The sequence below is a fragment of the Notamacropus eugenii genome, chromosome 2 (genome assembly GCF_028372415.1).
Source record: "Notamacropus eugenii isolate mMacEug1 chromosome 2, mMacEug1.pri_v2, whole genome shotgun sequence".
In the NCBI taxonomy this organism is placed as follows: domain Eukaryota; kingdom Metazoa; phylum Chordata; class Mammalia; order Diprotodontia; family Macropodidae; genus Notamacropus; species Notamacropus eugenii.
The window spans coordinates 229852010-229879499 of NC_092873.1; the positions used below are offsets into that span (position 1 = coordinate 229852010).

General features: G+C 36.8%; 2 protein-coding genes across 3 annotated transcripts in view; both read left to right on the top strand.

Moving 5' to 3' along the window:
• Nucleotides 1-1039: 1039 nt before the first annotated feature.
• Nucleotides 1040-5375, top strand: GJE1 (gap junction protein epsilon 1). The gene is made up of 3 exons (XM_072638476.1): nt 1040-1075; nt 3785-3967; nt 4983-5375. The coding sequence occupies exons 1-3, from the start codon at nt 1040-1042 to the stop codon at nt 5373-5375; spliced, it is 612 nt and encodes a 203-aa protein (XP_072494577.1).
• Nucleotides 5376-13920: 8545 nt separating this feature from the next.
• Nucleotides 13921-27490, top strand: part of VTA1 (vesicle trafficking 1) — a 123172-nt gene continuing 109602 nt past the window's right edge. Inside the window, exon 1 of one of the 2 annotated variants that reach the window (XM_072643472.1) lies at nt 13921-14169. In XM_072643472.1, coding sequence (XP_072499573.1) covers nt 14058-14169 — 112 coding nt within the window. In that variant the 5' untranslated portion in view covers nt 13921-14057. The remainder of the gene's footprint in view (nt 14170-27490) is intronic. The other variant, XM_072643473.1, reaches the window with a different exon arrangement.

A 27490-nucleotide genomic window follows, 5' to 3' on the forward strand; every position in this document is an offset into this window, starting at 1 on the left:
TTCATTTGAAACAAGTTCTCAACAGGGCACACATCACAATGCATTCAACATATATGTGGGTATGAACAAACACACATACACACAACTATGTATGGCCACTGAATGTCCTATAACTAAAAATATATAATACTTCACAACATTTGGGATTCAATTACTTATGTATAAAATACTTCTTCAGCCTATTAAACTGTATGGTCCCTGAGAGTGTGAACTTTGAATTTTTTTTCATATTTCTATCACCTAATGTTTCTTAAATATTTCAGTATTTTAATATGTTCATGATTTAATCTTATTTGGTTACCTCTTCCACCAACATACATCATAACTCTTCTATGCCCTACATGTTTGTGGCGGGAAGAGGATGGGGCGGGGCGGCAAGGGGAGGATCACCAGGGGATTAATACTTTGATGAATTTCTATGAGATGCAGCTTGGTAGCACTGATAGAGAGCAGATCTAAAAGCTAGGAGTCCCTGGATTCGAGTTCTACTTTTGTCACATGATGGTCATATGACCCTAGACAATCTGCTTCATCTTTCAGTGCACTAACAAGCTCTCCAAGACTATAAATTAAAGAGAAGGTGCTGACTTGCTTTGGTAGAGGTAGTTCCCTATACCAACCAATGAAATCACTGGTAAATCCCCTAATCTCTTATCTCTAGACTAGATTAACATTCAGCGCCTTTGAAGCTTGCTACTAGAGCTCAAGTTCTAATCCATTTTATAGAGCCCAGATTCATCCTCCTACTCAAGATGAGGTACTAGAATAGCACCTGAGTGGAAGCTGTATAAACTTTTAAAAGTGTTTTTGAGCCAAAAATCATTCATAAATAAGTTATAAACACAGCCAAAAACTGGGAGGAAATGCTAGGGAAAAGAGGAAGCCCATTGTTTTGACTTGGGAAAGATTACTGGAATTCAGTTTTGTGTTTGAATGTATTGGGGGTGGGAGGGGGGAAGGGAGGGTAACAAATTGAGTTTTTCTCTCTTTCCATCCTGCAGACAGCACATCAGAGAGGTCCAAACCAGAAGTTAAATGAATGGAATGTCCAAACCAAACTATACGGCTACAGCTGGTGGGTATGCCAAAGAAATAAATGGTTTTGGCTTTCATTTCAACACTACATTTGAACTAATAGGTATTTTTATGTAGTTTAGAAAATTTTAGGGGTATGAAAGTGAGCTCTATAATGTCAGGGAAAAAGAGGAGGAAAACAGCCTTTTCTTGCCCAACTTGACTCTCCAGGAGCAGTGGTAGGAATTTATCAAGGTCTGCTCTATTTTTTCAGTCCTAAAAAAAGATAAGGTAAGGGCAAGAAAAGGATCATGTTATTGAATTAACGAGATCGTACTCAGAGGTGAAGACAATGTCCACCAGGGTTGACACTAAACAAATCACTTAGAATTCTGCCTATTTCTGACTAGGCTGTCTGTCTACTTTGCCCGGGTTATACACATTCCACAAAAGGCTCTAGGAAGGAAGGAGGATTTTCTCCCTCCTTGTTGAGTTCAAGGACAGAGATAGAAAGTCATTTCCTCCTAAGCCTCTCCAGGATTATACTTAAAGTTGAAAGGATCTCTTTTGTGTCTTTGTGAGTTGGTTTCAGGTTATTACAAATATTTTCAGAGCTCACTGCTCATGACAAGCTGCCCCCTTATACCATTGGCTCTTGCTGTGTTGGCACCTTTGGCTGTCTGAATGAGATTGTTTAGGGATTATTAGATCAACCACATGCATTCTGCTTTTGTTTTAATAGTTTTTTGTCCAGAGGTAGGGAAGTTAACTGGGGCCCCAGAGATGAAAGGAGGTCTGTGGGGTTAGGGGGAGGTGAGGGTATAGAAAAAATAAAGAGAGACAAATGTGCAGTGATGAGTGTTTTCTGCTTGTAAGAGTCATGGGAGAATATAACAATTTGAGTTTGAGGTGAGGGGGAACAAGATGACAATGTAGGACAGGAAATTATCCCCCATAGTGGTGCCAGGATAACATCTACCAAGATATGTCTCTAAATTACATCAAGAACTTCTATGAAGGATGTGTGAGTATTAAGAAAATAATGAAATCAAATGAGTTGGACATGTTCATGTATTTTTACCTGATTTGCATAAATGAAAATAGATGTTATATTCTGAAAATAATATAAAGTATCAATGATGCTTTTAAAAATTAATTTATGTCCCTAAGGTTAAACAACAAAACGAAATAAATATATACTTAAAACTATTTACACATAAAGGTTAGTTCCTACATACAATATTTCTTCTGCATCCACTTCTACTTTAGGTTTCATCATCTCTATTGTGTGTGTGTGTGTGTGTGTGTGTGTGTGTGTGTGTGTGTGTGTAGACATAGATAAATAGATGTAGATATGCATCTGTCTCTCTGTATATAGATAGAGAGATAGATCTCTATATATATGGACTACAAACATATATATGTATATATGCATATATATATATACACTAAATCATATAGGCTTTGCTTTCTTCACTTTTGTGTAAATATCTAAAAGTCTTTCTGGATACCTTACAGTGTTCTATTTTTTTGTATCCAATGGTAGTATTCCATTATACTAATATCTAGTTTATTAGAGTCAGTTGTCAACTCTTTGACATTTAGGTTTGTTTCTAGTTCTTTGGAATTATAACTAATGTTGTAAATCTCATTTTTCCCTTTATGTTGATGTTCTGAGGATGTATTCCCAATAATGAGATGTTTGTCTCAGAATAAGATTATTTTTGATTTGTATACTACCAGATTGCTCTCTGAAAATTTGCCTAACACTTCCTTTTCAACTATAGTATATGATCATAACGACTACTAACTGAAAGCTAAAATAAATTAACTCATGAATCTGTTTGGCTATTGGCCCATAAAACAGTCCAGTGCTTCAGTTTTCTCCTTAAGAAGTACAAAATTATGATGATCAACTGTGAATGACTTAGTTATTCTCAGCAATGTTTCCAAGACAATTGCAAAGGACCTATGATGAAAAACGCTATCCTCTTCCAGAGGAAGAACTGATGGAGCTTAACTGAAGATCAAAGCATACTTTTCTTAACCTTCCCTATTTTTCTTGTGTGTTTTTGTCTGTGGTATCTTTTACAAACATGACTAATATGAAATATTTAGGATGACTACACATGTATAACCTATATCAAATTGTTTGCCTTCTTAAAGAGGGGGAGGGGAAGAGGGAGAAAGAGAATTTGGAAGTCAAAAAATTTTTAAAACAAATGTTAAAACTTTTTATATGGAAATGGAAAAAAATATTAAAAATTTAAAAGCACAAAATTAGCAGCTAGTACCAAGTAATACTAGCTGCACATTAGTTGGCCATTTAGTTCCGAAAGCCTTAAAGTACTATATCAATATTAGTCATTATTATTTATAAATGTTAACATATATACATTTGAGTTTAATGAGGATTCAAAAAACACATACAGGTTCATCTGATTACTCTAATCTATTCTAGATGAAATAATAGGCCATTCATACAAAAAGGACTATAAAGCTAGTGAATATCATCTTAAATCAAAACTTTAAAAATAATTTTTCAATTGCACTATTAAAAAGAAAGTATTCTTTGTGTTATTGTACTATAAATATTTCAAGGATTAAGAGGAGAGTGAACAAAGCTTTTAGCAATATATCTTGAGGGTTGGACTAAATGACAGACTCTAAGGTCATTGATTTGAAATAGCTTCCAACAAATTTACTCATAGAAATATTATACGTTTTCTTTTTTTGCCTATCAAATGACATTTTATTATAACTGTCACAGCTCAGACCTCCTACAGTGATCGGTCAGTTCCACACCCTTTTCTTTGGCTCAGTTCGAATGTTCTTCCTCGGGGTACTGGGCTTTGCAGTCTATGGGAATGAAGCCTTGCATTTTAGCTGTGATCCAGACAGGAGGGAAATAAATCTCTTCTGTTACAACCAGTTCAGGCCAATAACTCCACAGGTAAATACTTTTTTTAAAAAAGAAAAAGAAAAGTTATCTTATTCAGAAGTCTGCTATGATAAAAAAGTAGAAAAATAATGGTATTTTCTAGATAATTCCAGAAAAATGTATTTTAGCTTACATTATCTCTACAATGAGAGAGTTAGCTATCCATGTTGCCCTTAAGCTCTACATTCTTTGGCTCTTATAATCTTCATGTTTCAGATAAAAATGAGTTGGGAGGAAAACTCACTTATTTAGGTCAGGGCTTCTTAAACTTTTTCCACCTGGTACCCCCTTTTGTATTTGGGCAGTATTCTTTGGCATTGTATGACCTGAGGCCATATGCAGTACAAGGTGCACATGCTTTGTGTTCAGAACCAAGGTTGCAGTGAAGTTGCACAATCCAACACGGACAAGCACTGCTAGCAACACCTCAAATTCATTATGAATTTGATTTTCAGTTAATTGTTGATCGTTATAAGTTCAGCAACCTTTTAGTGTCACCAAATTTTTCATGGGATCGCAACCCACAGTTATAGAAGTTCTAAATTTTAGGTAATGTACTCATTTCTCAACTTCATTTTGGACATCTGGGCTATATTAATAAGAAAAAAACAAAATAGCTACTTAAAAGAACACTATTCACCATTATTACTAAGTTGGAATAAAATAAATGAAAAAAATGTGTAAATATATCTTTTAATTTTAACAAATTTTAATACTTTGTTACTTAAGAATGAATTGAAAATATATTAAGTTCTATTAACTTAATTGAAATACTAAAATGTTTGAGAATAAGTACAAATTTATATTAGTAGAATTTTCCTTAATGGGGATTTCCTACACTAATAAAATCCCAGGTCAAGCTGTCTTCAAATAAAAGTATTTTTATGGTTGACAATATAAGTTTTGAAACAAAATCTGAAGTTGAGCTCCCGAGAGAACCAATGCAGGTTTTGGGGGTTTGTTTGTTTATTTTTCTTAACAGATATATGGATGAAATGATTTGACTAATTTTTCTGCCATACTTTAGGTATTCTGGGCTTTACAGCTAGTGACTGTACTGGTTCCTGGAGCTGTTTTCCATCTTTATGCTGCATGTAAAAGCATTGATCAAGAAAGCATACTTCAGAGGCCCATCTACACTGTCTTTTATATCCTCTCTGCCTTACTGAGAATAATCCTCGAGGTGATAGCCTTTTGGCTTCAGAGTCATCTTTTTGGTTTCCAAGTAAAATCTCTTTATCATTGTGATGTCAGTTCACTTGAAAAAAGATTCAGAATCATAAGATGCCTGGTCCCAGAACATTTTGAAAAGACCATATTCCTCATTGCTATGTACACATTTACAGCAGTCACAGTGGCATTGGGAGCTGCTGAAGTTTTTGAGATCTTATGTAGAAAGTTAAGTTTTTTAAGTGGATAGTGACTGTGGTTCATCTACTACTCTGGGGGTTCATCCACTTCATTTATTTTTGATTGCATTCAATGAAAGCTTAAATTCAAAAGGGTTTTTTTGGTCTTAATTTGTTCTTAAAGCATAGGTCAACTTCTCTGGAGTTCTCTTTAGGCGCCTATTGTTTAAAAGCTACTGTTGGTACAGTTCTAATGGAAAATATACTATAGAACAATGATATAGTACTTTTCTAAAAAAAAAAAAAAGACTGGATTTAATTTTGTATGCAGCCCTTTACTCCATGACTATTTGAGTATGTAATTATCATTTTGAAAATGTCTTCCACAAAACATTAGGATTTGACCAGATTTCTAGTCCAACCCTTCTCTGAGAATGATATCCCTCAACTCATTTTACTCTATCCCCCCAAGTGAATTCACCATCTCCTAGAGAAGCCCATACCATAGCATCCAGGTGAAAGTTAACTTCTCTAAGTCATGTCAACCATGCAAAAATTAATAAATAGGATATACTATAGTTTGATTAGAGAGTGAAAGAAAGGAAGTTAGATGCATGTACTCATTCCTATCATTGCACTGATATTTAATGAGAACAAAGACCAAAGACCTGAATCACTAGATGGAATAAATACAAGATGATTTCCACTAAATGGAAGATTCTAATGCATGTTTGTCTACTCTAGTTGCGGCTTAACTGCCTTTTCTCAAAATATAATGATAAGGTGTGGGGGGGATAAAATCTCAATTGTATGGCAGTGATTGTTAAACATTAAAAAATAAAAAATAAAATTAAAAAAAAAAAGAAAAACAGAAAACTGTCATGTAAAGAAAAAAAAAACAAAATATAATGATAAATATGATACAAATCCTGACCATAGACAAGATTCTCTTCCAAAGAACTTTATAGACAGGATGCAAAGGCAGGAAATCTCAAGGTTTCTTCTTCTGGAATTATGAATTAGCTCAGGTAACAACAGTTAACGGGCAATGTCACTGACTTTTCATCAGGAGTGGGCCTCATGGATACATACAGACAGGCTATTGGTGTTTATTTGAGGGGAGTTTAATAAAAATCTGAATTCATAACACAAAGATATTCTGATATTTCTCATCATGATGACTTAAAGTTCAAGATGGAATCAATGCAATGAAGCACCATGGCGGGGAAAAGGGTTTACAGCTAGTCTAGATGATGTATTCATTTCTCAATATTGTTTTGTAAAGCAAGCAAAAGTTCCGAATAAAGGGGGAAGATAGACACATACATGAAGAAGGTTTCTGAACTCTATACGACTATTTATCATTCAGTAACATCTTATTATTTCCTAGATTTGAGAAAAAGTCACGATTAAAGCTTTGTTTAAGTGAAAAAAAGACTGAAAAAATAGGCTACATTTCACAGAGAGAGAGATGGAAAGAGAGAGAAAGAAAGTAACACAGAGAGGGAGGGGGAGAGGGAGGAAGGGAGGGAGGGAGAGAGAGAGAGAGAGACAGAGAGACAGAGAGACAGAGAGACAGAGAGAGAGAGAGAGAGACTAAAAGTGAAGTGTGATAGTAAAAGATTCTAGTGTTACATTTCCTGTTGACCTTGGTCAGTCATCTAACCTCTCTTAGTCTCAATTTCTTTATCTATAAAATGAGGTAGCTGGACTATTTGATTTCTAAGGCCCTTATCAGGCTTAAAATTATATTAATCTATGACAACATTGATTACCAAAACTCTTACTAGTCCACGCTGTTTGGTTCTATAATGAAGATTTAGTATTTATAAACTCAGATCAAATTAAAAGAAGTTACTGGCAAATGACAATACCTAGGAACTATTGCTTTGTTGATAAATAACAGTGGCTAAGCATGTTACAATATTGTCTGCTAATATGCATAATGTAGCCACAGCAAACCTCAAATTTGACATAAATTATTAGAATAAATTGCCCAAAGGGGTCTAAGTTTGAATTAATTGATTTTAAACAAATCTCTTCAAGAATTTTTTATATAAATGAATGTTTTAGAGGACACGACGCCACAGATACGTAACATATTGCTATAAAATGCTTCTAAAACAGGCCAAAATATAAAATGATAACATATCTTTATGTTCTTAGTCTAAAGTTAAAGTATACTGAGAATATAGCCTTAATTTGTAGTGCTGAAGATAGAACATGTACTAGTATTATTACCAAAATAATAAATCTTCTGTGAGTAAAAAAAAGTGTAACATATCAACTTTTTGTTAAGGTTTCACTCTATAATAAAATCCTGCATTAGCCAATTTTATGCACAATTGAAAGAGTATGAAAAATTTACCATTATCTGCCATGCACATTATGTACATAGTAAATAATTCTTGAATTCAATTAAAATTACTCCTATTTTGATTCTGGATAAAAAATGAGAAAATACTAGTCAAATTTTTAATTTTGTTTAAACTATTTCAACCTAGAATATCTAAATTCATTAATGAGAATATCTGCTAAAAAATACTTATGTGATGATTTTGATTTTTTTCCAAGCAAATCAATATTTATACATTTTTAAAATATTGTGATTTTGTTAGCCAAATGCTATCAAGCCTGATTATTTATTTGGCAACTTCAAATATTTTAAAGGAAAAAAAAATCTGATTTCTTTACATGAATTCAGAAGTTAACTCTGCTTCTGAAACATTTTGTGATTTTTTACCAAGTCATCTAAGATTTTTAGACTTGTTTCTGCCCTATTCTGTTCATATCACTTCAACCTAAAATATATGAATCAGGTAATAAGGTTACCTGATTAAAATATTTTGAAGTAACTATTTTGATTTTTCTAAAGACATCAATCGTTTTATATTTTGAAAAGATTGCAACTTTGTTAGATAAATACTATTTAGCTAGATAATTTATTTGATAACTTCACATCTTTCAAAATGACAATATAAATGTTTTCTTTATCTGAATTTGAAATCTTAATTTGGCTTTTGGCTCACTTTGTGACCTTTCCTAAGTCACCTAACTTTTAAAAATTTGCTTTCCAATCTGTAAATTGAGGATAATGATACATATTCTGACCTATCACATAGGGTTGTAAATTTCAAATGAGATAATAGCTATGAAATCTCTTTGACAGTATAAAGCTCAAGATACATATAAAGAACTTCATAATAAGGTTTATATTGTTCGTTGAGATGTAAAATATTCATCCAACTTTTTTAACTTGTATGAGTTGTGTCCTTCCTATTTATTTCAGTTGTAAAAACACAAAATGTTTTTTTGTTGGAGGCAACTAGAATGTTTACTTCCACTGGTATGTTAAATTATAGTTCAATATAATTTTTATAGAATTAGAAAATGTATCTGGAGAGGACTATACAATTCATCTAAAATATTTTAGAAAAACTAAAATGCTTATTACAATTTTGTTAGTTTTACTATTCTTCATTTAGAAGTGTACATAAATTAATTGCTACTTTATTTTCATCACAGCATTATCAGTTATAATTTTGAAGCTTTCTTCTTAAAACTTAATCTCTCCTAGAAAATTTAGTTGAACTATTTCTAATGGAGCAATAATCATTTCTGGTGAAGTTGTCAGGGTTAGACTAGTGCAGAATACACCGCTGCTTTAAAGGAAATGCTTTAAGGGAAAGAGAAATTTCTAAGTGGTCTCACTGGAAATTTGTACAGCCTGTTCTACAGAATTAGTCCAACACTGTTACTTTGCATTTAGCTAAGGTTTGGTTGACAAAGTCATTTTATTAGATCGTCAGATTCATAACCCATGTGTAAAGATTAAAATGCTGGCTTCTCTATCACTTCCTAAATTTACTCTCGCCTCAATAACTTGCTACCCTTCTCTAATGGTCATCTCTTGGCTTCTTATTTCAACTTCATTTCTTCAATGGTCCCTTCCATTCAATGAAATTCTTCTAAGAACTATGAATCTCTCTCCATATATATTATTGTTTCTATGTAATATATTATTTACACACACACACATATATATATACATATATATATATATATGTATATATATATATATATATATACACACCTCCTAATTTAAAGCTTTTATCAACTCTTTATGATGGACTCCTAAAACAGGGTTACTTTATTTTGATCCTGTAGGCATCCTATCATGAATGAATAAATGAATAATAAAGCATTTATCAAGTGTATAAGATGTGCTAGGCACTGTAATAAGCACTGAGGATAGGAATACAAGCAAGCAAGATAATCCCTTCTGTCAAGGAGCTTACATTCTAGTGGGGAAAGATAATGCACAAAGGAGAGCTAGTAAGGGGGCAGGAGCACATGCACTGTAGCATGGATTACAAATGGCCTGAAAATATTGTGGAAGCCAGGTTCCAAACAAGATAAGGGGAAAGCTCATTTATCAGAGGCCAGTGTCTCAGGCCTTGTCCAAGGTCCCAGTGGGAAGGGAATGAGGAGAATGCCTTAAAATGCAGGTGGCATGGTTCAGAAATGTTCCAAACAGAATGTCATTATTGACATAATTTTCTTTTTTTTACTAATAGTGATACTGAATGAATCTACCAACAAGTTCAGCCACACCAGTCAATTCGTACATTTATATGATAAAAGCTCATTTAATTCACAGATTATGTAGCCTCTGGAAAACTTAACTGTAAATTTATGAAAGAGTTTTTTAAAAAGGCAAATAATGTCAGCATTACTTTGTGAAAATAGTTCTGATTCTGTGATCCTATGAAAGGGTCTTGGGGACCCATAGGGGTCCACAGACCAGACTCTTGGAACTGCTGTCTAAATATCAGAATGCATCAAGGTCATGAAGGAGAGAGAAAAAAAACACTTTTTTGAATTTCGCAATCAGTTGTCTTTAATGACCTTTTAAGACCCAATAAAATCAGTAAAGATGTGGTAATAAAAGCCAGATTGTAGGAAGTTAAAGAGTGAATGAGTGATAAATAAATGGAGGCAGAAGTTAAAGAATAAACTTTTATCAAGTTTGGCAGTACGACAAGAAGACATATCTGGAGTGAACTGAGATAAAAGTGAAGGTTTTTTCAAGGTTAGGGAGGGCTATGCAGTTTTGAAAACAGAAAGAAGGCAGCGGTAAGAGAAAGAGAAACATAATGCTGGATAAGGAAGAAATATGTTTCATAAATAGACCACAAGAGTCAGAACATGATGAGAACAAGGGTGGAAGTTTAGAATAAGTTTCTATAAAAATCAGAATAAAATACTAAAAACATGCAGAAAGATAATATTGCTTAGGAGAAAGGGGGAGGAGTCTAAAGAAATCAACGTGGACGCATTGTAGACTTGTATATAAGCCAGAAACAAGGTCAAGCAATAAAGTATAAATACAAAAACAAGGAACGGTTCTTTGAGGATAAAACTGGAAGTACTAAAGCTTAGAATGAGCTGGAGTTTACAAGAAAAGATAAGGATGACAAAAAAGAGTTAATGTTGTTGCTTTTAGCTACACTGGAAAAAAAGAGGAGAGACAAAAAAGAAATGCCTACTGTTGAAAGTGGTGGGAAAGACAAAAAGAATCAATTCTTATTTTGTTTCTATTACCTCTGCTAAGGAAAGTTATCTTTGGATTGCAAAGGACAGAATGGAAATGCCTAGTAAGAAGTTAATACCCAAGATAAATGAGGAGCAAATAAGAGAAGATGTAGTTGCCCCGGATGAGTTTGTCACCCTCCTTAGATTAACTACATTCCCAGAAACTAATAGAATCCACAGATGGGACTAACAAGCAAATCAGTGATCTTTGAAAGATGAACAAGAGAAATACTACATAATTAGTGGACATGTCCTAAATTTATAAAAACAATAAGATAATGAAATCTGTAAATTATAGGTCAGTGAGCTTGACTGATTACTGGCAAAATTCTAGAATATATTATTATAGACATGGTTAATGAACATCTAGAAGATGAATTAATTGCAGAGAACTACCATGACTTCATTAAGAAAGATAAAGGAAGATCAACATTATTTTCTTTTTTGATAAAGTTACTAGACTGATAGGAGACTGCTTTTACACAGAGCTTCCATAGATTTTCCAAAGTGTTTGACTAAGTACCTCAGGCTAATCTTGAGAAAAATATGGAAAGATGCAGGCCAAATTGATGGTATCATTAGGTGAATTTGGAAATAGTGGGACAGTTATACCCAGGTGTCCAGTGGAGATTCCAGAGAACTCATACTTGGCCCTGGGCTGCTCATTGCTCTATCAACAACTTGGATAAAAGTATAGATACACTTAACAAATTTACAGGTGACACAAAGCTGGAACACCTAACACACTGGATAATTGCATCAGGATTTTTGTAGTTCCTGAGGGCTAGAATGTTAAGCCTAATCAAGTAAAATGATGTTTCATAAGGATAAATGTGAAGTCTTATGCTCAGATTAAGAAAAATTAACTTCATAATTCCAAAATGGGGAGGACATTTAGACCTCTGAAAAAGGTAAGGAGGTTTAGTGGAGCATTATTTGACAGCCAATAAAACTAATTCAGTCTTAGAATGCATTAGAGAAGGAACAAAATCCAGGAATAAGGAAAGGGTTGGACTAGATGGCCCCCTTAATCCCTTCTAGGTCTACATCTGTGACCTTATCACTCCCAAAACCAGTGCTTTATCCACTGAGCCATATTACCTCCCTGGGGAAACTTCTAAGCTTTTATAGTTTTCTAATTTTTCTTTTCTAAGTTTCTCTTTATACTAAAGTTTGCTTTCAATAGTAATTGCTGGATTTCAAGGATTTCCTTCCACTGAAAGATGACACATACATAAATAGCCACAACTGCAATAATCTTATAAGTATTGTCCCCACATTGTGATTTGCCCTACAATCTAGCCTACACATAAGATTGATCTCCCTAAAACTCAGCTATAATGTCACCTGAAAATCTCAAAAAACTTCAGAAAATTACCAAATAACATACAAATAACTTTGCCTAGTACACAAAGCCTTTGAGGATCTGACCCCAATCTGCCTTTCTTGTGTCTTGTACCTATCTTGTTACAAGATACATTTCTTGTAACTTGAAATCTATCTTGCATCCCCAAATCCCACAGCTCTACACACATTTTGTTCCAAACTAATGTGGATTATTCACTATTACTCAAACAAGCCCCCCTGTTTTCTGGTCACCTGAAATGCCCTCTCTGACATCATTCAGTCAAAGTCTTAGCTATGCATTAAAGTTCCTATCTAATACCATCTAATTTAGAAGTACTTATTTTCTTTCCTCCATACTCCCCAAGGGAGGCCACTAGGTGGTCCAGTGGATAGAGTGCTAGACCCCAAGTGAGAAAGACTCGTCTTCCTGAGTTCAACTCTAGTCTCATAATACTTCCTAGCTCTGTGGCCGTTTGCCTCAGTTTCCTCATCTGTAAAACGAACTAGAGAAGGGAATCACAAACCACTCCAGTATCTTTGCCAAGAAAACCCTAAATGAGGTCAGGAAGTTATTTGTATGTTATTTGGTAATTTTCTGAAGTTTTTTGAGATTTTCAGGTGACATAGCTGAGTTTTAGGGAGATCAATCTTATGTATAGTGTGGATTGTAGGGCAAATCACAACGTGGGGACAATACTTAGAAGATTATTGCCGTTGTGGCTATTTAGGTATGTGTCATCTTTCAGTGGAAGGAAATCCTTGAAATCCAGCAATTACTATTGAAAGAGAACTTTAGCATAAAGAGAAACTTAGAAAAGAAAATGACCAAAAGGCTCCCCAAACACTTTATACTTTTAATTTTTATTCCCTCTAACTTCCCACAGGAGTTTATGTTTGTCACAAATTCTGCTTTGTGTTACAATCATGTGTGTAGATATTCTTTCATCTTCACTAGGACTTCCTTGTTAATAGGGATGGAATTTTAGTCCCCTCTTCATCCCTGCAATGCCTTAAACCTAAAAGGTGCCCAAGAAGTACGTGGTTGAAGTCATGCATGAAGACCACTTACAAATTAAAACCACACTTTTGATGTAAACTTTCAGTTTCGAGCTGTGAAATCTTAGCACAGAGTGCTTGTTGGGGGGTGAGGGGGACAGGAGAGATAATCTCTCTGAAAAGGCATTTTAGAGAATGCACCTTAAATACATTTCTCATTTGCGGTAGGAACTGAATATAAAGTTCCAGAATATACAGCTCTTAGGAAGTCTAGCGTTACTGTCAAACATTACGGGGGTTTGGGGGAGGGGGGTGCTGGGCCAACTCATCCATTCATCTCTCTAACAGTCTACTACGGGCCAGAACATCCCCTGCCCCCAAGACACCACTAGATGTACTAGGAGGCTGGGAATTTTACATACATTCACAATAAACCAAAAGGCTGGGGAGAGGGAAGCGTACGCGATGGAGAATTCGAAACAACTCGTGAGTGACAGTGATAACATCTTCTCCTTCGCACCCTTACCCTATTCCCACAATCTTCCTCAACAATTACACCCGGGCGCAGCTTCTGTCCACCCAAGAAGGTCACGCCTCCTTTAGGTGCTCTGCCAAGGTGTGAGTGCGCACGCGCGCGTAACGTGCGTGCGCGCTCTCGCTCCCTCTTTCATTAAAGTCTTCGGCGGGCGTGCCTGCGTGTGAGCGCGCACGTCTCCCAATCCTCTCGCTCGTGCGACCTTTCAGGCGGAAGCGGAAGCTCCCGGTGACTAAGGTGGCAGTGCGTGAGTAAGGAAGCGGCAGTGCCGGGAGCGGAGATGGCTGCCTTGGCCCCATTACCCCCACTGCCCCCGCAGTTTAAGAGCCTCCAGCATCATCTGAGGACGGCGCAGGAGCATGACAAGCGGGACCCCGTGGTGGCCTACTACTGTGAGTCCCTCCGTGACGCTGCTCAGCCCTGGACCCACCGCCCCCTCTCTAGACTCCCGGTCCGGGATCAGTGGCACCCCTCTGTGCAAGCGGCCCTGCCCTCGCCCCATCCCCGGCGCCTGCCCGAAACCTGACCAGGGATGCCTTGGTCCAGGCTCAGTGACCCCTGCCAATGGCAAGGCCCCTGCCCCTGGATCTCTGGTGCTTACCTTTTCCGAGGTGGGCCAGTGCTTCCTTATTTATACCTCCATAGACGTTGTTAGTTTGTGAACACCAGGGCCACTACCCTAGTTCTCTCCTTGAACAGTTCTGCAGAAGGGAAACGTACATGTGTTGATGTGTATGTATATATGTGTGTGCATGTATAGTACATGTGCATATGTGTTTACATGTATCTTCGTGTGTGTGTATGTATACACATGTGTGTACCCGCATACCTATTCCATCCATAGTCATACCCTACATTTTAAAATTTGACAGCAGACAGTCCACAACTTCGATGAACTTCACGTGAATAAATGACATGCAACAAATAAGTTTATTCATGTTGATCAGTCACTGGGTGGTTGTCCCAAAATATAGTTAATCTCTGCAATATACACCATTGAAGCTTTATGTAAAGATTAAATTGATTAATTTAGAACTTCTGCAGCGAATGAGACAACAACTATAATTGGTACAAAGGTATTTTGTTTTACATATTATACTGTGTCTGCCCTGTAAAATTAAAAGGAGCAGACATGTTACAATTATTAAGAATTCTGCACTATCTGCTTTTTCTGACAAAGGGGATAAACTTCAGTGTATTGTTTCCTCAAACTAGAGAAGATTTAGAAGCTAGAAAGACTTGCTAAAATTATCATAGATACTCAGATGTTCATTTTATCGAGGGATTTAATAAAATCTTGGTTAAGTTTTTACACCTTCCTGATTACATCCTATTCAGGAGAAAACTGAAACAGTAGGGAGTAGAATTATGAATTAATACAATGACTGAATATAAAAACTGGTGTGTAAATCTGGGATAAAGAAGGAATTTTAAAGAGGCAAAAATTATGGAGGCATGTGACATGATACAAGTAGTGTCTGATTAGTAGAGGTGCATAACTTTTTAAATAAACTTAGCTTAAGCAGCTTAAGGCCAGAGTTATTAGCTCTCCCCTCTAACATCCTCCCACTCCATAAAAAAGTTATGATTAAGCTTGCTTAAGTGACACATTGTGTTGTATTTGTGTTTACTGTGGTTTCCTAAAGTACTTTCAAGGGAACTTGTATTTATTATCTTTTCCCTAAATCTAGAATAATAAGAAAGGAGTGTGTGGACTTTGCATACCAAGTGGCTAATTCTGTGCCCAGATACAGTATTCTCACAAAGTTTCTACCAGTGGAGAATTGTATCAAGAAAATTATTTAAGGGCCTTCTTAATTCCCTGTCTTCTACTAGATTCATGGGCTTCTCATTTGAAATTTATATCATCAGCTTACACTCTCCTCTTGCTGTTTATCACTTCCACCTTTCTTGATGCCTTCAATATCTCACTCAGTATTCCTCTTCCTTGTCATCTGATATTGTTAATTTCAACATCTTTGTTAAAGAGCTATCAGATTCCTGGGTCTCAAACTCCTTTCACCCCATATCAGTCATCTACCTACAACTCGTACCTCACTATCATTTGGCATTGATCTACCTCTAACCTCCACTTTCTAACCTCTCTCTCAGTGCTGATCCTTCTTGACAATCACTCCTAGTCCTTAACTCCTCTCATTTTAGCCCATTCCTTATTCTAGTTATCTGGGGCTTGGTGGTCAGCCATTTCATCATTGTCTTTAATAAAATTTCATACTTTCTTAGTCCTCTGACTAAGATGAAATCCAACCCTTTCACTGTTTACTTTTTCTGTTCCTGCTTTTGGTTAACAGACTAGCTTTTCTAGAGAAAGTTACAGGACCATAGTGATTTGACTCTGCATATTCATACTGTCATACTCTCCACACAGGCCTTGCCAACGACCTTCATTTTCTTCAGTCCCAAATCCAGTCTCACCCTTTAGTTTTAGTAGATAATCTTGTGGAAATCATCCAAAATGATTTCTCTTTGTGTATATTCCTGCCCCCTCCCAGAGGAAGAGGCACCTTGCTTTAGAGTCTCATCTCTTCCCTTTCAGAATATTAATCTCTTCTTAGTCTTCCATTTCTTCTTTACATTCATTCAGTTCTTCAACTTACTCGCTTTCCATGGCCTACTCCTACACTCCAAAGCACTTAAGCTACATACACAAATGGTTATACCCTTGATCTTGCTATCAACCACAAATGAACCAACAATATTCATTAATTCCCAAATCCTCTAAACTGACCATAATCTATTGGCTCTTCACCTCTCCCTCTCCTTCCTTTACCAAACTCTACACTCTTCTAAACTGTGACTTCTCATCCCTTGACCCCTCCCTCAGTTTTCTCCCAGTCTTAACGCTGCATAAACCATCAACTTTGTGCAGTCTTCTTCCCAAATCCCTGGCCACCTTGTGTCATCAATTGCACCCTGCTATGCTGCAGGCTTAGATAATTTCCATATCCACCACCTTCCATCCCACACAGGTAATTCTAAATGAAGGTGGAGAAAAACACTCAGCTGTTCTGACAGAATCCACCACAGATTTATGTTACATAGCCTTTCTCCTCTAACATATCCTCAGAAACCCTCACTTTATCCTTCCATCCCGCTATCATCATATATCTTTTCTACCTTTGTCCTCGTACTCTCTTCTCTACCCTTTACGTTTAGGCATTAGACCTTATTATTCCACCAAAATTACTCTCTCTAAAGTTACCATATGATCTCTTAATTGTCAGATTCAGTGACCTATTCCCATTTTCTCTTCTTGACCTCTTTTCAGCCTTTTGACACTGTTGATGGGATGACAGAGGGGGTAATATTATCTTCAATCTCTTTTTGTCTACTTGTTCCTTCACTACTGACTACAAACATAGCAATGTCTCCTCCATCCTCCTCTCTTTGATATTTTGTTTTTTCTAGGTTTTGGTAACACCACTCTCTCTTCCTCCTGCCTATCAGACCTCTCTTTTTCAGTTTCTTTTGCTGGAATCTAGACCAGGTTGTGCCCTCTAATCTTAGGTGTCCTAAAGTACTCTGTCTTGGATCCTCTTCTCTCTTCTCTCAATATTACTTCATTTGGTGATCTCATCAACTCCCATGGATTTAATTTTCATCTCTGTGCAAGGTACCTATCCTTCCCTAGCTTCTTTGCTGACCTGCAGTCTGGTATCTCCAACTGCCTTTCAAACTTCTTCTCCAAGACATCTTAAACTCACCATATCCAAAGTAGAATTCATTATTTTTCCCACCTAAACCTTACCTGCCCCTCCAAACTTCCCTATTACTGTAGAGGGCACTACCTTCTTCCGAGTCCCTCAGGCACAGATTGGATATGGGAGGGATGAGAAATAGTGAAGAACTGCAAACCCCTAGGTTGCCAGGGCCTGTTGATTTCATCTTTGCAACATCTCTCTAATGTTTCTGCTTCTCTCCTCTGACACTGCCACCACCCTGGTGCAGTCCCTCATCATCTCAACCATGGCCATATCCTGCTGATGGGTCTGCATGCTTCAAATCTCTCCCCACTCTAATCTATCCTCCATTCAGCCACTAAAATGATTTTCTTAAAGTGTAGATCTGATCATGTCACCATGCTGTTCAATGAATTTCACATTATATCCAGTATCACATATAAAATTCTCAGACATTGAAAACTCTTTCTAACCTGCTTCATCTTCTCTACTTTTTCAACCTGCTCCCTGCCACATACTTGGGCCTCTTTGCTGTACAGCAAGCAAAACACTCTATCTTTTGGCTCCAGGCATTTTTTTTTTCTGCCTGTCCTTCATGCCTAGAACACTCTCCCTCCTTATCTCTGACTCATTTCCTTGGTTTTCTTCAAATCCCAACTAAAATCTGTATCTTTTACAAGAAGCCTTTCCTAGCCCCTCTTAATTTTAGTGCCTTCCCTCTGTTAATCATTTCCTATTTATCTTGTGTGTGTTTGTCCTTCGTTGCCGAAGAAGACCATGCCATCAGAGAAATGATGCCATGACTTGCACTTGACTTTGTTTTGAGTGAGGGAGGGCTGTGCAGGTCACCAGCCTCACTTCTCCTCCAGAGCCATCTAAATCCAGTGACCAGATATTCATCAGGATGACTGGAGATGACCCAAGATGAGGCAGCTGGGATTAAGTGACTTGCCCAAGGTCACATAGCTAGTGAGTGTCAAGTGTCTGAGGTGAGATTTGAACTGAGGTCCTCCTGACTCCTGCACTGGTGCTCTATCCACTGCACTACCTAGCTGCCCCTTCCTATTTATCTTATACATAGCTTGTTTGTACACATTTATTTGTTTGTTATGTCCCATAATAGATTGTGAAGTCCTTGAGGGCAGGAAATGTCTTTTGCCATTTTGTATCCCCACTGCTTAGCACGGTGTCTGGCACCTAGTAGCTGCTGATCTTATTAGTGTTGCCTCCAATAAAAATGCTTTGGTCTCTTCTGTCTGGGGACAAAAAAAACAAACAAACAAACTACAAACACCTTCACTTTTCCAAACTGTTTTAGTTGCCTTCTTTCTTTTTACTACTAAGTATTTGGAATATATAATCTGTCTCTTGTCTACATTTTCTAAATAATTTTTCCCATAATTCTTTGTAACGAGACTTCTGCCCTGCTCTTCTTTCAAAACTGTTCTTTGTCAGTCTTCATTCTTCTTGGTGTTTCTGCAACTTTTAACACAGCTAAATAATGCTCTCCTTCTGGAAGCTATCTACTCCGTTGGTGTTAGTGATATCACTCTTTCTTGGTGCCTAGCTGTATGACCAGCTTTTCTCTTTACATTGTGGGCTCCTCATCAACTTACCTACTTTTGTGGTAGATATTCCCTTGGTCTTTTATCTTAATGCACTTTCCCTTGGTATTCAAACTCACTCAGATAGCTTTACCTATGCATCCTCTGGATAGAAAATAGTGTGGTATAGTGGAAGGAGGTCTAGGGTCACAGGATTTGACTTCCAATCTCACTAATAATTACCACCTGTGTGACCTTGGTCAAGTCATTTAGCATCCCTGGGCCTCACTTTCCCTATCTGTACAATGAGTAGGTTGGACTAGATATGTTGGTTTCAGATTCCCACTTCTGATCATTTCTCTTTGTGTGATGTTAGACCAGTCATTTCAGTCTTCCTTGGGTCTCTGTTTACCTACATGTAAAAGAAAGTGATTGGAATAGATGGCTTCTCAGGTCCCTTCCAGTTTCAATTATATGGTGATATATGTCTCCACCCCTAATTTTTCTTTCGCGTTCAAGATCAGCATCTCTAACTGCTTAACATGTTACCCTTACAGTTATCATCTTTTTCTTAAAAACTGCCTCTTTATTTGACTCTTGTTTCTGTCAATAGTACCAACATTCACTCATGGTGGTACAATAAATTGAATGCTGAGTCTAGCGTCAAGAAGACCTGAGTTCAGATCTAGCCTCAGATATTTACTGTGTTACCCTGAGCAAGTCACTTAATCTGTCTGCCTCAGTTTCCACGTCTTTAAATGAGGACCAAAATATCACTTACTTCCCAAGGTAGTTGTGAGGTAATGAGATAATATTTGTAAAGTACTCAGCACAGTGCATGACACAGAGTAGCCATTTAGTAAATGCTTATTCCCTGTTCCATCCAGTTTCCCATGTTTGAAACTGTGGTGTTAATTTTTCATTCTTCCTTCTCTCCTTTCATTTCTGATCTATTCCTATAGTCTTTGGACTCTAATTCTGCAATATCTCTTGCAGCTGCCTCTGATTCTTATTATATTTTACTTTGAACTGTTCTTGCTGACACTCTTCACTATGGTTGAAATGCCATTTGTACAACTCCTCCTCTTCTTCTCTTCCCCACTGACTAATTTCCAGTACCCGTTCTTTTAGAACCCAAATCCTGTTACCTCATCCATGTAGCTTTCCCTGAACCAACCCCCTCCCACTAGTCAGTGATTTTTCTTCCCTTAAGCCTTATAAAAACATTTTGTTGATTCTCTTATCATGTAGTATTTTGTTTTATACAATTGTGTAAATGTCATTGTGTAAATGTGTAAAAACTGTAAACTCAATGAGAATGGAAATACTATATTATCTAAAATTGATCTTTCCTAAGGCCTAGCGCAGTGCTCTGCTCACAGGTTACATTTAATACCTATTTGTTGAGTTGACTTAGTTTACTCATTTCTTCATTTTTATTCATAATGTTTCCTTTTGCAAATGCCCTTCCTTGTTCCATCCTGTCCATTCTTCAGCGTCATATTCAAGTCTCACCTCTGCCATAAGATTTTTTTTTGCCACTTCATCCCCATAAGTTTCTTCTTACTCTGAACTATAGCAGTTATGGGTACCAATCATATAACATTTCTCATTCATGAACTACATTGTAATATTAGTGATCTTTTAGTGTCTATGCATCTTATCTCTCCATCTGGAGTGAAAGCTTACAAAGGAAAGAGACTTAGGACTTTTATTTTTTAGTTCTCTTACCATCTTGCTTGTGGTATGTACTGAATGTAATATTTGCTGTCTTATTGACTCTGAGATAAAGTTCACAGCCTTAGAGTGGAAAGAAACCTTGGAAGTCATGCCCCTGCCTTATATTTTATAGATGAAAAAACTGAACCCAAGAGATGTGAAATGACTTTCCCAAATTTATGTACCATATTTCACCATATAATCATAGCAGGTTTTATGCCCTTTTTTTTGTTATTGCAAAAAGGTGGTTTTGACCATTAGGTGAAGCTTTTTAAAATTGTGCCACTGTTACTTAAAAATCATTTATTACTATACTGTCTTTGGTGCAAGATTAGGATGCACAGAATACTTGTGAATATATATTAAAATGGGGAAGGTGCAAGTCTTACCATATCACGTGACTTATTCATGGCAGCTTCACCTGCACACCTGCTCTCCTTGTGCCTATGGTTCTTCATTGGGTTGAGTGACAGTACTGTTAGTACTGCAGTGTTCTAAACAAACCCTGCAATTTGGCTTTCAAAAATAGACTTTCAGTGTGCACGTGGTGAGAATTTTAGGCTCTCAGCTTGCAATGTGCAAGAGATAAATGTATATCCATATGCCGCTGGTGAATACATTGCTGCTTTGTTTACCTTTTAAGCAGTATGACTAACAGAATTATACCCTATGACAATTATACAATGAAAGATTATAAATCAACTTTTGGACTAAAAAATAGGGTGTGATATTTATGCAGTGGCAACGGTTATGCAATGGCAATGGTTATGCAGTGAAATACTGTAGATAACAAGTGACAGAAAGGCAGGTTCTGAACACCGAGTTTTTAACTACAAATCTAGTACTGTTTCCACTCTACCATATATTCGTCTCCTTCACTCTATCAAACTTTTCCCTACATTGTAACACACTGCCTCTCTCTTTCAGTGTCTTATTTTTACCTTAAGTTCAATTTGGCTAAAATTAGTACCTTGTTCCTTCTTTCTCCCTCACAAAAATTCTTTGTTTTTTATTTTCCCTATTTTTATTAAAGCCACCATCATTTCCCCAGCCCCCCCAATCTTGAATTCATCATTATGTTAGTGTCTGTTTTGTCTCTCTTAGTCAAATCACCGTATTAAATAGCTTTTCTTAAAAATGTCTTTGAGATAAACCTCGTTTCTCCATTTTTGTGGCCAACAACAATTTCAGGATCCTTATAACTTCAGCCTGGTTTTATTGTAATAATTTCCTATTTCTGCCACCTCTAATCTTTTTTCCTTTACAATATAGTTTACCTTTCATTTCATTAATTGAGTAGATCTTTAACACAAGCTCATTTTATGTCAAAAATATCTTGTTGGAAATTTTTCATAGAGAGTCTACATTCCTGAGAGAACACATGAAGGTCTTTCTCTAGATCTTTTAACATTTCACTAGTACTGCTGAAGCATATTCTTGCTTCTCACTGCATGACCAGTGCACTCCCATTCCAATCATATATTTCTTTGATGATGTACTTTACACCATTTCTTGTGTATAAATCATTGTTATCAATATTTTGCTGTGCATCTCACCATTACCCTTTAGGTCACAAGTAATTTTAACTCTACAGAAGTTATAGTGACTCTTCCATCACAGCAATATAGAATCATCAGGCGATGATTTCTGCTAAAAAGATGACAGTTTAATGTTCCATCCATTTCAGTGAAAATGTTTCCATTTTTCAAAATGAGTTTGAGACCAGACATCTGAAGTAACCAACCTGGATCTAGGTACTGACACATTAACCCAATATTTCTCTTGTAATATGAGCAATAAGTGTTTTTCATCCTCTTATTTTTTATTGTCAGTATTGTTAGGCAGATGTCTTTTAAGTAACCACAACCAGCACCTTATCTTTAATTAGAGTACTCTGTGCCCTATATGTTCCAGTCCCTTAACTTTATTCTATACGTGTCTCTCTCTGTTTCAAGTGTGTTTCTTGTAAACAACATGTTGTAGGATTCTGGTTTTTGATCTGCTCTGCTGTCTGCTTCCATTTTATGAGAAAGTTCGTCTCATTCACATTACAGTTATGATTTCTACCTGTGTATTTCCTTCCATCCTATTCTTCCTCCTGTCTTTCCTCTCTCTCTGTTCATCCTTTTCTTCCTCACTATTGTTTTTCTTCTGTCTGCCACCTCCCCTGATCTTCCCTCTCTTCTGTCAATCCCCACTCACCCCCTTTACTTAATCTTTTCCCCTCCTATCTTGCTTGTTGGGTAAGATAGAGTTCTATGTTCAATTAATTGTGTGTAGGATTGTCTGAGCCAGTACTGATAGAGTAAGGTTCAAGCATGTCGCCCACCTTCCATCTACCCCTCCACTGTAGTAGGTCTTTTGCACCTCTTCATGAGAAATAATTTACCCCATTCTTCCTCTGCCTTCTTTCTGTACCCATTATATTCTTCTTTCTTATCCCTTAAACTTTTTTTGTCATTCCCTCAAATTTACCTTCTACCTATATACCTGTCAATGTATATTCCTTGTTACAGTAATATTTTTTAAAATTACAAGTATCATCCTCCTGTGTAGGGATGTAAGTTGTTTAGCTCTATTGAGTCCCTTATGTTTTCTTTTCCCTTTTTACCTGTTTATGCTTCTTTTGGGTCTTGATATTGGAAGTCAAATTTTTGGTTTAGTTCTAATCTCCTTATGAAAGCTTGAAAACCTTCTATTTTACTGAATGACCATTTTTTTTCCCTTGGTGTATTATGCTTAATTTTGCCAGGTAAGTAATTCTTATTGTAGTCCTAATTCCTTTGCCTTCCGGAATATCATATTCCATGACCTCTGATTCTTTAATTTTGCAGCTGCCAAGTCCTATATAATCTTGATTGTGACTCTCCCATATTTGAATTGTTTCTTTCTGGCCACTTTGTAGTATTTTTTCCTTGACTTGATAGTTCTGAAATGTTCCAACATTAGTTCCTTGGAGTTTTATGTTGGGATCTCTTTCTTAATGTGGTCAGTGGATTCTTTCAGTGCCTATTTTGCCCTCTGGTTCCAGGACATCAGGGTAGTTTTCCTTGATAATTGAAAGATTTTATCCAGATCCTCCTTTTAATTGTGACTTTCAGGTAGTCCAATAATTCTGATATTGTCTCTTCTGAATCTGTTTTCCAGATCAGTTGTTTTAACCCATGAGGTATTTTCCATTTTTTTCCATGTTTTCATTCTTTTGAATTTGATTGATTCTTCAAGTGTCATAGAGTCATTATTTTCCACTTGCCCAATCCTCATTTTTAAGGTGCTGTTTTCCTCAGTTAGCTTTTGGACTTTCTTTTCCATTTGGCCAGTTGTACTCTTTAGGGAGTTGTTTTCTTCAATGGATTTTTGTATTTCCTTTTCCATTTAGCCAGTTATACTTTTTAGGCAGTTTTCCAAGCTGTTGATTCTTTTTCCCTAAGTCTCTTGCATCAATCTTATTTCTTTTCCCAATTTTTCTTCTTCTTCTCTTATATGATTTTTAAGCTCCTTTTTGAGCTCTTCCATTAGTTCTTTCTTGACTTGAGCTCACTTCCTGTTTTTATTTGGGGGTTTGTTGTCCTCTTCTGAGTTTGTGTCTTGGTCTTCCCTGTCACTATAATAATTTTCTATGGTCAGATTCTTTTTTTGTTGTTTTTATGGTCTTTTTTTTTCTTTGTCCTTTCTTTTAAATTTGAAATTTGCTCTTGGGGTTCTGAGGGCTGCAAGTTCTGACTGTTTACTTAGTGTTGTACTGATGTTGCTCAGGCCTGAGGGGACCCTCTTATCTGATGCTATGGTGAGGGGGTAGGGTGGGTGGTGACTAACACTGCTGGAGGCCATAGGGGTCTTGAAGTTTACCTGATACTGAGCTGGGGTCCTAGTGGTTGTGTCTGGTGGGTGCTGGGGTGTTTCTGTGTTTCCTTGGGGCTACACTGAAACATGTGGTGGTTCTCAGAAGTGGAGTATGCCTGTTCCACTAGCTTTGCTAAGGCACATCCATGGAGAGATGAGTCCTGGTGCCTCCTTCACCACACTAGGGCTCAGAATCTGCCGATTTGTTGAGGAGGAACTTTCTGTTGGTTTGCTTGGGGGCTTCCAGTCCTGGAATGTGCTCCCCTTTTACCATAGTGAGATAGACCTTTCTTTTCAATCCTCCAAGTTTCTTGGGCTAAAAGATTATTTTGCTCTGTCTTTTTACTGGTTCTGTTGTTGTAGGATTTGTTTTGGGGTGCTATTTTATGGCTGTTTGAAAGTGAATATGAGAGAGTTACAGCAATTTATTGCTTACTCCACCCTTTTGGCTCCTGGAAGTCTCCTCTTCAAGGTGATTCCAAAGACTCTTCTACACCCCACTTACAAAGTTTCAGGCTATTGTCAGATGCTTTCTTCACTCCCTCCCTAAATACTGATCCCTTCCCTGCTGCATTACAGATATGGCTGAGTCCTTCTCACCAAAAAAACAAAAAACTTCTCACTAAACTCTACCTTCCTATCAGGTTGCTCTCCTAAATTTCTCTTCTTTTTCTCAGTCAAACTCCTAGTTGCAGCAGTTTCTTCTTCTTTTCTGTTTCTGCCCTCGTAATCCATGTTTAATATGAATTCCAACTTTACTCAAATAAAACTGTACTCTCAAAAAAATGAGTTGTCAGGCCCAGTTTTCTCAATCTTCATCCATTTAATGTTGTTGATCACCTTCTCCTGGATACTTGCTCATTTCTGGGGTTTTGTAGCACTCTCAGTCCTCCTTCTACATATGTGACAACTTTTTTCATATTCCTTTGCTTGATCATTCATATATTGCCTCCAAACTGTTAGTGTACCATAAGGCTCTATCCTAGGCCCTTCTACTTTGTATTCTCTCCTTTGGTGACATCAGCAGCTCACTTGGGTTTTAATGATCATTTCTATGCAGGTGACTCCTAGTTTTCTCCACACCTCCCTTCCATTACCACATTGCCAACTGCTTATTTTTTTCTTTCAAACTGGATATCACATATGCTCAACATGTCTAAAACAGAAACCATTGTTTTTCTACCTAAATCCACTTCTACTATTCCTTTATTACTCTTGAGGATACTTCCTCTTTCCAGGCACTGTGGCTCACAGTCCTGTTAGTTGCCGTATCTTGTCATTTATACCTCCACAACATGCCTTGCATCATCACATTCCCTCCATTCACAAAGCCATCACCCTAACTGAGGCACTTATTATTTCATACCTCAATTATTGCAGTAACTTATTTGGTCATCTTACTTCAAGCTTCTCTACTCCAATCTATCCTGCACATAGCTTCCAAAATGATCTGAAGCTCAGGTGTAATGATATCATTTCTCTTCTCATTAAACTATAATTGTTTCTTACCACTTCACACCTTAAATGATTTAGTCAAACCCAACATCTTTTTTTAAATTTATTTATTTATTTATGTTTTCAACATTGATTTCCACAAAATTTTGAGTTCCAAATTTTCTCCCCTTCTCTGCCCTCCTCCCACTCCAAAACGCCAAGCATTCTGATTACCCCTTCCATCAATCTGCCCTCCCTTCCCTTATCCCCATCTTCTCTTTTGTCCTGTAGGGCAAGATAAAATTTCTATACCACACTCTCTGTATTTCTTATTTCCCAGTTGTATGCAAAAACAATTCTTAGTATTTGTTCCTAAAACTTTGAGTTCCAACTTCTCTTCCTTCTTCTCTCCCCACCCATCTCCACTGAGAAGGCAAGCAATTCAATATAGGCTATATATGTGTAGTTTTGCAAATGACTTCCATAAGAGTCGTGTTGTGTAAGACTAACTATATTTCCCTCCATCCTATCCTTCCTTTCTATTCTCTCTTTTCACCTTGTCCCTCCCCAAGAATGTTTACTTCTAGATGCTCCCTCCTACCATTTGCCCTCCCTTCCATCATACCCGTCACCCTACTTATCCCCTTATCCTCTACTTTCCCATAGTGTAAGCTGGGTTTTCATACTGAATTGAGTGTGCATGTTATTCCTTCCTTGAGCCAAATGTGATGAGAGTAAACTTCACTTTTTCCCTCTCACCTCCCCCCTTTTCCCCTCCATTGAAAAGACTTTTTCTTGCCTCTTTTATGAGAGATAATTTACCCCATTCCATTTCTCCCTTTCTCCTCCTAACATATTCCTCTCTCCTTAATTTTATTTTTTTTAGATATGATCCCTTCCTATTCAACTCATCCTGTGCTCTCTGTGTGTGTGTGTGTGTGTGTGTGTGTGTGTGTGTGTGTGTGTGTGTGTGTGTGTAATCCCACCAACTACCCAGATACTGAGAAAAGTTTCAAAAGTTACAAATATTATCTTTCCATGCAGGAATGTAAACAGTTCAACTTTACTGAATCCCTTATGATTACATTCTAACTCTAAATGCACTCTTTCCTGTTTACCTTTTCATGCTTCTCTTGATTCTTGTGTTTGAAAGTCATATTTTCTTTTCATCAAGAATGCTTGAAAGTCCTGTGTTTCATTGAATGACCATTTTTTCCCCTGAAGTATTATACTCTGTTTTGTTGGGTAGGTGATTCTTGATTTTAATCCTAGTTCCTTTGACTTCTGGAATATCATACTCCACACCCCTCGATCCCTTAACGTAGAAGCTGCTAGATCTTGTGTTATTCTGATTGTATTTCCACAATACTCAAATTGTTTCTTTCTAGCTGCTGGCAATATTTTCTCCTTGACTTGGGAACTCTGGAATTTGGCTGCAGTGTTCTTAGGAGTTTTTGTTTTTAAATCTCTTT